Below are 12,188 nucleotides of genomic sequence, written 5' to 3'. Positions count from 1 at the left end.
TTTTATAACCAAAAATAAATTTATTAAAAGGATATAATTGAATTATTTCAAACCATATTCAATTTATACTTGTGCATACCAAAGAAAAACTAATAAACACTTTCTCCTACAAAGACATAAATAAATATAATTTCTCAGCGTTATTATTGTCTTAAACATGATTTATCATTGTTTCCATATGGAACCTACTTTATCTCTCTCATTTAATAGTTAATAATAATGAGGTGTATTATCGTGAAAGAAGTAACATTCTAAAACTGTGTGTATCATCAATACATATATTGTAATTTAATATTTTCTATTATTGTTTCCTTTTAAAATAAAATTGTGTAAATTGTAACTATTTTAATATGACCGTTGTTTAAAATTTTTGCTTTCTATAATATATTATAACCGTTGGAGAACTATCAAATATTACATGTAAGATATGATGTTTTTAACTCACTTTTAGAACTATCATATTTTGCATCTAAAATATACCGTTTTTATTTGTCATTTTCTAATAAATCTAAACTTTCAAATTTCCTCGGTTCCCATTTTTCCTATTCCCTCTAACTTTTTAATAAAATTGTCCTCTATTTTCATTTAATCCCAAAAACCCTAACTCCCACTCTACGTCACCCACCCCAAAGCCCTATTCCACAATCACTTCTTCCATGGTGCATATGCCCTCGTTCATCGTATGCTCCATGATGCCTATGTTGTCCTCATCGATGTCTAGTGCTCCTTCAAAAAATTCTACAAGGTCAAGCTCTTCCTTATGAAAATGAGCGACAAGGGCTTCAACCACCAAGGAAATAGTTGGGAAGATGATCATAATAATCTTCTATACCAATATAGAAAGTCTTTAATTTATTTACAAAATTGTCACCACTTAACTTTTTATACCAATTTTGACGCTAACCGTTATAGAAAGTCTTCCATTTATTTACAAATCAACCACCAAGTCGCTTATTATGTTGGGTGGATTATAACCACTATAAAAAGTTTATTTTGCACTAGTATCAAGGAAGGGATCATTCTCGATGTTGGAACTTTCCATGTTGTGGTGGAGATAGTATGCAAACTACCACATGGACTCTTATCGAGAGTGGAAGACAAAAGAGAGAAAAATCGGGGAAGTGAAAGGTAAAGGGAGAGATAAAGAGTTTAGGGTTGGGTGCTTTGGATTGCGCCGTTGGATCGATTGTGTGGGTTTGAAGAACGAACGTTTGTGGTGGTCAGGTCAAATACTTGGTCCAGACCAACTTTCTACTAAGGGAATATGCTAGCATGTAATAGTCCTTTTCATTAAAAGGACAGGTTTGTCTGGGGTATGCTCTTAAAAAAAAGAGATAAATATGCTTATAAAGAATATGCTAGTCTTCATGTTATTCGATAATGTTAACAATGTATAATGTATTGATATGTACTTCTACCTTACATGATGTAATCTTCAAAGCAGAGTTTTCTTGACACTCTATAAATGTAAATGAAATCATCGCTTCTGATATATGCAAGTAAAGTAAATGTCTTCGCCATATTTTCACTATTCAAAGAATCCCTTTTTGTTTAGTTAATGAGATGACATCTATGATCGACCAGGATGAATTTGTCCGCTTATGGAGTGTTCACACTAGAATATGCATTTTGATATTTGTTAGAGTTAAAGACATCATGGTGAAGTCTTAAGTGTTGAAAGTGTATTTTTCATCTAATATTCCTCTTCCTTTTATTGCTTAGTTACCTATTCTTCATGAGAAAATAAGATTTGGATTTTGGAGATTAGCAAAACTTTTTTTTTTCTTTATTACTTTAGGATTGTCATATATATCACATTGCTAGTTGTAGCATGGATAATACCGTAAAAATATGTCACAAAAAGTTAAAATTTATTTTAAAAGTAATTTAATTTATATACATTTTAAAACTAAAACAAAATACTAATAGCAGAGGAGCGACAAACACTGTTGGCGAAGCAGTGGTGGCAAGATGTTGGTGTAACATTGTTGGAGGAGCAGCAACAAGATGTACAACAATGCAGTGCGGTTCAATGAAGAAGTAGCTCGGTGTGGGCGGAATGTTAAGCAGAGAGATGCAGGGTGGTTTGCAAAGCAACGTGATGTGAGTCTAAAACGCCTATGTCTGTGACTAACAGGGCACACTGACAATGCATGATAGCGATCAAGACAATTGAGAATAGAGGAGAAGATGAAAACAATGGAGAAGATAAAATTACGAAACTCGTGACATAAGTCAATAATACAAAAAGAGTAAAGGAAACATGTGAATTTGATGAATTAAAAAGAATATTATATCGGTTCTCAACCAATGTAGTATTCTATTTTTTTTTTCTTAAAAAAATATATATTACATCGATTGTGTCTAGGAGAATTGATGTAGTATCTCGTTCTTTTTAACTATGGTTCTAACTTAAAATTAAAATTAAAATGAGAAACATATTAAATCGATTTCACTAACAATCGATATAGTGTCCCCTACTTTTTAATTTTTTTAGGTATAATTACTTATTTGGTACCACAATTTTTTGGTTAAGTTCAATTTGGTCCTCATACTTTTTGGTTTGTTCAATTTAGTACCTCAATTATCTAAAAGGATTCAATTTGGTCCTCTCCGTTAAGTTAGAGTTAACATTATGTTTGTACAGGACCTGTGTCAAGCCGTGAAATTTTAATTTTTTTTTGTAAAAATTTATAAACTGCTACGTGTCAGTTTATCGTTGTGTTACATGACAGCTTACAATAATGACACGTGACAGTGGTAATAGTTGTTTTCAATTTAGTCATTTATTTAAATTTTTGATTCAATTTAGTACCCCAATTCTTTAAAATGATCAAATTTTTTCCTCTCCAATTTGAGACCAAATTAATAAATAAGCTTAATTACAACTTATATATGCATGTTACAATAATTTTTTTTTAATATATACATCAAATTATTTCATCTAAATACTTAAATTATTTTATTTTTTACATTTTTTATCTTTGTAATTTTTTACACTTGTAAAAACATAAAATAATTTGAATATTTAGGTGTACTGATTTGATGTATAAAACAATTATTTTGACATGTATATATAAGTTATAATTAAACTTAGCTACTAATTTGGTCTCAAATTGGAAATGACAAAATTGGATCGTTTTAAAAAATTGGGTACTAAATTGAACCAAAAATTTAAATAGAGGTCTAAATTGAAAACAATTATTATCACTGTCATATGTCATGATTGTAAGCTGTCGCGTGACACGACAATAAACTGACACGTGACAATTTATAAATTTTTACAAAAAAATTTAAAAATTTAAAAATAATTAAAAAAAATTAAAAATTCAACCGCTTGACACGGTGTTAACTCCAAGAGATTACCAAATAAAATCATTTTAAATAATTGGGTACTAAATTGAACAAACCAAAAGAATAAGGACTAAATTAAACTTAACCAAAAAATTGGGATACAAAATCAGTAATTATACCAATTTTTTATTTCACAAAAAAAGAAAAAACATTACGCCGACTAAAAGAAGCTACCATTGTTGTATCATACATAATACATATTACATTTGTTGCTATTATAACTTATGTAAAGAAAAAACTTCAATTATGTTATTGTGACAGACTTACATATATATATATACGAAAGTGGACAAACACAACGCGTCTTCTGATTATGTTAAAATTATTAATAAATATCTGGAAAAAAAAATTATCCAACTCATCTTATATATTTGTCCCTTTTTAATAATGTGCACATACATGAGATACAACCTTATATAACGAAGTTCAGGTTTAATTGTTATTTATTTTTTCAAGTTATATATATATATATATATATATATAAATAGATAGATAGATATAAACATAAAAAAAACTTATAAAATTTGTAACTGATTATTTAATGTTCTTAATAAGATCATTAATAATTTTACATAAATTACATTACTGTTACATACTATATAAGTATATCTTCCAAATAACATAATACTAAATTAATTTTACTTAGAAAAACGGACTATTCCATCTCTTTCCTTCAAGTTGACAGATTAATGAAGTCAGCTTATATATTAAATCTGACCTGTTTTGTCATGTTAAAATTTCATTATTTAAGTAAAATAATAAAAGTAAATTAATATAGTTGAAAGAGTAAAATTATTAGCTTTTTTGGAACATGAATAAATTTATAAAAATAAAATACACAAAAAAATTACAAAGTAATAAGGGGCTAATAAAGTGGTGTCTGGTACCAAAAAGCTCACAATCCCCTCTACGTGGCTTGGCTTTTCTCAACATCACTTTTGTTGCTGTAATCTGTTTTCAGTGCCACTATACTAAGAAGGATCTATTTGTAAAGAGTACATGGGTTGAATTACATATGCACCAATGTAAAGAGTACATGATTTTGCTTATAGGAGACATGTACACCATGATGGAAAATATTGTAATTTGAATATTTTTTATAAAATATTATTGTTGTATTTCAAATTTTAAAAGTATCTTAAAAAAATATATTAAATTATTATTTAAATTTGAAAAAATTAAGATTAATAAATTCATATCAGTTAGGTTTAATTATATTTTCCAATAAAGTCATGTATGAACTTTGAAAAAAATATTGTATAGATTTATTATATTTTAATTTTATGATAAATTTAAAAAATATTAATGAAGTCTTTATTAAATTTTATAGTTTATTAAATGCTTAATAAATATATTTTTTAATTCAGTGAAATAACATTTAATTTTTGTGTTAAAGAGATAATGTTGCCATTTGTTATCATCACATATAATATAATATTATAATTTTTTTATTTTTTAATTTCATAATTTTAAAGTGTTACAGTTTTATATTTTGTAAGTCTATAATTTGACAATTTAATGATTTTGTAGTTTGTAGTTTTATATTTATAATTTTATAATTTTTATTTTATTTTATAGTTTAACAATTTTATAATTTATTGTTTTTATAATATTGTATCATAACTTTTTTAATTTCATAATTTTATAACTTTTTAATATTAAACCTACAAACCCCTTTTGACATTCTTTTGGAAGGGTACCAGCGAAAAATATTGATATTAATACAAAATATGTTTAATTAGTCTAATGGTACTCACTCTTCTTTGGATATATTCAGTTTGGTATTTGTTTTTAAAAGATATTAATTGTGTCTCAACTTGTAAGAAGTGTCTCAATTAGGTATCTCCCATAAACAAGTTATTAACATCGTTAACAATGTGTCACGTGTCAGTCTTTGATTTTTTTTTAATTTTTTTTTTTGAATTTTTTTTGTCACTTGTCAGGTTCCTGTTATGACACATGACATTGTCAGTGTCACATGACAAGATATTGTCACATGGTGGTGTATATACCAAATGTCGTTGTATTGATTTCAATTTAGTCCTTAAATATGTCTATTTGTTTCAAGTTAGTTCTCACATATGTCTATTTGTTTCAATTTATTCCAATTTTTTTTTCTTTCAAAATAGAATAATATTGTCTCTCCCTTAAGACCAAATTTATTATTTATATAAATGTTATATTAATATTTGTTATTAAACATGACTTACAAAATTAATTATTGATATTTCTATTAAAATTTAGTGGTAAAAGTCATGAATAACTATGGGTTAACAATTAAAAATATATATAATATGCTATAATGTTATTTTCAATAAAAAAAAAATGAGTATAACATTTTCAATAATAGTCATGCTTTTTTTTAAAAATTACGTTAAAACATATTACACTTTTCTTAATTATTAATTCATGTTTTGTTATTTGTGACTTTTATCACTAAATTTTAATATAAGTATCAACACTTCATTTTGTAAGTCATTTTTTAATAACAAATATCAATATAACATTTATATAAATAATAAATTTCGTCTTAAGAGATAGACAATATTAATATATTTTGAACAAAAAAGAATTGGGACCAAATCGACTAAATTGAAATCAAGACAATGACACTTGGTAGGAACATTGACACGTGACCGTACCTTTCCATGTGGCACTACCTTGCCACGTGGCACTGACAATGTCATGTGTCATTGATAGTGTCATGTGTCACACCAAGGACTTTACACGTGGTAAAAAAGAATTCGAAAAAAAATTAAATTTAAAAAAATGAAATAAATTAGAGGCTGACATGTGGCACACTGTTAACGGCGTTAATAATTTTTTTCTAGAAGGGACCTAATTGAGACACTTTGCAAAAGTTGGGATGCAATTGAGACTTTTTTAAAAGCGGAGACCAAACTGACACATCCGAACGAAAGTGGGTACCATCTGACTCATTAAACCTACAAAATAATAACATTAGTCACTTTTAAGTTTATATGGTTAAAACAATCCTACAAACAACTTAATTTTAAAGAAAGCTCCATTTACACACGTGTCACTACAAAAAAACTGTTAAATAATAATCAATTTTAGCAACAAAAATTTGTTAAGTCACTATAGTTACCGATTAAGATATCAATTTACAAAATAATAATTAATTAGTTAGCAAAATAGTCACTATTATGAAAACAAAATTGTAATTGGTTGCTAAATTTGTCATTAATTAATTAGAGTCTAATTTAGAAACTAATTTGTTTGGTAGCCAATAAAACATTTGTAACTAATGTTTAATGATCAATTTATAAACTAATTCATTTTCTTAATTTGATTGAATATTAGTTTAAATAACAAAAAAAAAGGAGAAAATTATCTACTTTATCCATATCTTGTTTATTTAAAATCAAACAAAATTAGAAGGGATATATTTAAATTTTGTGATTGGTCATTCCTATAGAGAAGTGATTTTTTAATTTGATAGGGACAATGAACAAGAATTTATAACAATAGATCTTTATCTATCTATATAAAAATATAGATAGATAAAAATATAAGAAAAAAAAAGAAAAAGGGTGTTTTTATTCAAAACGCTCTATGAGCTTCATCCAATTTTGTGCTACAATATAATGATCAAGTCTAAGAACGATAGCTTGTTTCCAATATTTTTTGTGGCTTTATTAAATTAAGACTCTACAACTTTTGAGTTTTCCTGTCGAATGGCCTGTTCTCCTCGGTCAATTAATAGTTAAAATTTTTAAATTAATTATAATTTTTGATTTATAATAATAACTATTTTAATAAACAACAATTTTTTATTTTATAAATTGTATATAAATTTATTACTACATTAACTAACAATTTTTATTACTAAAATTGTTCCTTAATGGTAAATTTTCTTATAATATGTTGTTATTGCTGGTTGTCTTTAATCTTGTCTTATAATAAATATATTATTTAGCTTCATGAACTTTTTGTCTAAGTTGTTCTCAAATTGTTACGACACTTATCTTTACAATAATATAGATCTATAAAGATTATTATTAATCCAAATTTTCACGAGTTCACGAAGCATGTCGAAATAGATTATAATTCTATTTGAGAAACTTCAAAATCATCTATTTCTCACATTAGGTCGCAACTTCAATTCGTAAACCTTGACCTTTTCAACGATGTTTGTTTACCAAACCTAACAAACTATTTCAAGCTAGTAAAATCTAATTGCATCAATTACAAAAATGAAAGAAAAGAAAAAAAGTAAAATTGATATTACATAAACATTCTAAATTGAGAAAGAGAAATTGATAGGTATTAATGGGTTTGTTGGGAAGACGCAATAAATAAGGTGATTGAATTGGTAAGAGAGAGCAAAGATTAGCGAAGACATTGAAAGTGGCTTCATTCTCGTGGAGACTACTTTTGTTTATATTATTAGGATGATGATTATGATGTAATAATTTATGACCCTTTGTGGTCTTGAGTTGAAATTAATTAATAAAGAAGAAAGTAATTAAGATGCATAGGTCTGCAAGCTGGAACAGGTTTTCCGATGATTACTTCAAACATGCGACGAGTGGTTCTTCTTCGGGACACAGATCATCGTATTCTATGTTCGATGGAAGCCATTTGCCTACTTATGATCCGATTGCAGATTTGGCAAAGAAAGAGAGGGCACGTGTGAAGCTTGCAGAAAACGCTGTGCATCTCATCCCTTTTGTTCTAATTGCTTGTGCCCTCATTCTTTGGCTCTTCTCAAATCCAGGTCAATCATGCATCCTCTTATATGTCTTTCCAATGTTAATTCTTCTTTCTTGCTATTTATAATCTAAAGTGTTGGTAATGTTTCAAGATCATGAAAAAAATTGTAGTGATAGGTTTGGTGCTCATGAATTATTATTAATTATTGATATTTTCTAGAATTTCAAAGTTTTAGTTGTTGTGATTATATGCATATATTAAAGTTCATTTGATCTATTTTTTCAAAATATTTGAAGTTATTCTAGAAGTATTTGGGTCTCGCAACAAAAATTGCTTGAAATAAATACATAAAATTAGAAATATTATGGGTCAGGTCGTGATATTCAACTTATTAATTTATTTGGGCTTGATTTGCTTAACCCACCAAATTAACAGACCAAAGACTGATTAGTTTGCTAACACTTTTTTTTTTTAAATTAAGAGTTGAAATAAAAAATAATAAAAAATAATATTATATTTTTGTAAATATATAAATATATATAATATTATAATTTAAATTATTAATATTTATAAATTAAATTTTAATTATTAATGAATAATTAAATATCTAAATATAATAATTATTATCTAATTAAAATATTAACTAATATATTATAAATAAAATTGCATTTTCTAATCCGTATTTTGGTGAAGACCAATTCGGCCATACTTAATTTTTGGCAAGATAAGAACATGTCGGCCAAAACGGATTGACCCTTTCACCACCTATACATATGTCTTGAGATATGAAACTTAACAATTTTAATTTTTTTAAATAAATTAAAACTAAAGTTAGTGCAAAGAATATATTCTCTTACACCCTTCCCTATACAATTTTATGAAATTTCACTAAAATGCATTTCAAATTACCAAATAATGAAGAGACGTTAAATATGTAGAGGAATTATTAGATTTTATCGTTTTCAATAAATTTTAATTAATAAAGAAAAACATATTGAAAAATCGTCCCTAACAGTTTTTTCATTATATATTCATAAAAATAAGTTTATTATCACTATTACAAGATACTATTTGTCATAAATGTACTATATATTTTCTTTTGATTATATTTCAGTCATTGTTTACTTTGTTATATTTTAAGAAAATAATATGGCATTTATTTCTTATTCTTCTTTTTGACTAATAAGTCTTTTTCTTCTTCTTCTTCTTAACAGATGCAGGAACCATTGGAGATCCCGTTGGAGCAAGAATTGAAGGATTAAGTCTTGAAGGCGAAATTGAAAGCGATAGTGACGGAACTCAAATGGGTTTCTTACCTATTGTGAGTGCAGAAGAAATTTCCACCAAAGATTTTGGTGCTGGAAAAGATTTACTAAATGGAAAGAATGTTTAGTTAATTATAGTTTTAACTTTATAAGTTAGTCACTTTAAGGTGTATTAAATGACTAAGGTAATATTCTTTAATTGTTTCAATTATTTCCTAATGTTAATCAAAATAAACGCAAGTTTTTTTTGGTACTTATAACATGTTATACATTGACAACATTAATATTGGGAATTAATCATCATGAAATGTTAAAAAAAAGTTATATATTTATTTGCAATTAAACCTATATATTTTTTTGTAACTTCTAAATATACCACATGTTGTTCGACATGAAGAAATTGGTTGAATATAGACCTATCAAATTTCACTAGATAAAATGTATGTTTTTTGTAGTTTTAGATATTTTATTTAGCTCATCTTCTACGGAATTTATTTACTTGAGAATCTACTCTCTCTCTCTCTTTTTTTGTTGCTTTCTAGCAACTTCAGATTTTCTTTTTCAAATTTTATTCCTTGAACCATTGAATTTCACTGAAGAAATCCTAACTCGATGTGACAATTGTGTAAAATAATCACTTTCGAAACATTGAAATTTGTTTTTTTTAATCATGATTTCCTCACGAATTATACGATTCTTCAAATTCGTCCTTACTTTTATTTCTTTTAAATATTTGTATACCAAGTTCATCAGAAACTTATAAATATTAAAATAAAATTAATTATAAATTAATTATAAAACTGATAAAAAAAATTAAAATTACTTACATAAAAGTAGTTAACTAATTTGTTACACAATAGTGCTTAGTTTTTCGGTAAAACTTTCTCTTAAAATCTCATTCTTTTTATTATTAGTCTTAATTTGTTTTTCTTAAAAAATACTTAATTCAACATAACTTACATCAACAGTATTTAAGTAATTCTTGACTAAGAATAGTTAAGAAAAAGAAAAAATAAAATAAAAAAGAGGACAAGTAGATGCCAAAGAAGTCATGGACCAACAAACTAGGGATGTTAACGAGAAAAGGTAGTGTAGAAGTAGTAGCTCACATGTACCTTACTCTCGCTAGATATATTAGAATGTAACGGTTATGGATATCCGTGGATGTGGATACTATAATACATGTACCCGTTCCGTTACCATACGGGTATAAAAAATATCGATACTCGTTACCTACGGATATTCATTTACAATATTTATTTCCTATCCGTTACAGATTTGATCCGCAAATACTTACAGATATATATTTTTTTGACATCCCTATCAACAACTAGTTTCCCCGAGTAAAAAAAAAAAAAAGGTTGTGAAGTGTTAAAAAAGTTTGATAAAAAAGTTGTTATGATAAAGAAGAGAAAGCAAATCAAATAAAACAAAGTGACAGTGATAACAAAAACATGAAAGATTTTTAACATGGTTAATTAAACTCTTCTTGAATTTATATTAAATTTTAATTTAATCAAGTTGGACGGGATTGTTTTACTATTTTTTTAAATTTATTTCTAAATTTTGATATATTCTACCACGAATATGCAACACATTTGAAAACTTTTAAACAACATTAAATTTAAGAATTTATTAGATCAACACATGAACCCAACCAGTGTGACGTCCCATTTTAATAGATTACTCTACCAAATAAAGCATCACAAAATTTTAGTAACGAGAACCAATCAGATAAACATGGAACGTACGAAAAGTAACTATTACAGTCATCCATAGGAATACTTAGAGGAAAACCTGGGCATACAACCATGCCACAACTAAAAGAAAACTAACATAATCCAACAGTTTTGCAAAAGGAGTTGCCACTGGGCAACCATTACAAAAGGCCCCATGGCCATGAATCTGCCCTTAAGGTCATCAAGACAGTCAAACTAGATCGCACCGTTGCGTCCCCCGGATCCACCTCGAGCCTCCCTCTCATCTGCTCCCACCAGAAGGTGATCATCGCAAAAGAGGAACCATAACAGAAACACGCACAAAATGCAAGGGTAAGCTAGTGTAATTTGATCTTATCATGATACAACAGACAAGTACTTAAACATTCCTTGACATGCAACACAATAGGCACAAGACATCATGTTATAGCAAACAAGCAGGACACTATGACTCAATCATCCGGATACATATACTAGGATCGGATTCACTGGACGCTTGCACTCGTGGTGGCCTCTACTGCTCTGCAGAGCCATTGCCAATGGGTTTCACCCTACCACACACGAGGTTAGCCTTTAAACGTCTAAGGCCATTATCCTGCCAAAGACTAGGGCCTCCCGCTACTCTCACCACTTGTGTCAGTTTGCTCTACTTGAGACTCACTGACCCTTTAGAGTTTCGGGATGCGATCCTTACTTGAATCCTTATCCTAATATATACACTACACGCCACCAGGAGATCTCCCCACGAGACTCATGGAATTACGCCTATCACACAACAAATTCATGTTTCATACCATATCCCCATCTTTATCTCATAACATCTAATTCTCATTTCACCCAATAATCATGTGTAATTCATGCCATCACTCATACCAAACATACCAACCTCGTTCATAAAATCCAAGCACCCAAGTATATTCACGCACATTTTATTTAGAAACAATATTTTAAATGGTACATGCAACAAATCATTCAAACAGCCAGGAAAGCATGTCACACATTCGCCAACTCGCTCAGGCGAGACGCTGGCCTTACTGACGCAGCGGGTTCTCGCCCAGGCGAGATAAGCAACAGGGGTTTTCACGAATTCTCGCTCAGGCGAGACCTCCTCGCCTGAGCGAGACAGGGCGTCGCTCAGAACGTGGACTGGTCGCCTAGGCGAGTTCTCGTGGCA

At 28.2% G+C, this 12,188-nt stretch overlaps 1 protein-coding gene across 1 annotated transcript; it reads left to right on the top strand.

Moving 5' to 3' along the window:
• The first annotated feature begins 7,692 nt into the window (after nt 1–7,692).
• LOC114189469 (uncharacterized) lies at nt 7,693–9,588 on the top strand. The gene is made up of 2 exons (XM_028078032.2): nt 7,693–8,095; nt 9,246–9,588. The coding sequence occupies exons 1-2, from the start codon at nt 7,849–7,851 to the stop codon at nt 9,422–9,424; spliced, it is 426 nt and encodes a 141-aa protein (XP_027933833.1). The 5' UTR covers nt 7,693–7,848; the 3' UTR covers nt 9,425–9,588.
• The last annotated feature ends 2,600 nt before the right edge of the window (nt 9,589–12,188 follow it).

Source organism: Vigna unguiculata, chromosome 7 (assembly GCF_037176805.1).
Source record: "Vigna unguiculata cultivar grain cowpea cultivar isolate G323 ecotype 2 chromosome 7, ASM3717680v1, whole genome shotgun sequence".
NCBI lineage: Eukaryota > Viridiplantae > Streptophyta > Magnoliopsida > Fabales > Fabaceae > Vigna > Vigna unguiculata.
This window is presented reverse-complemented; position numbering and strand designations above follow the sequence as displayed.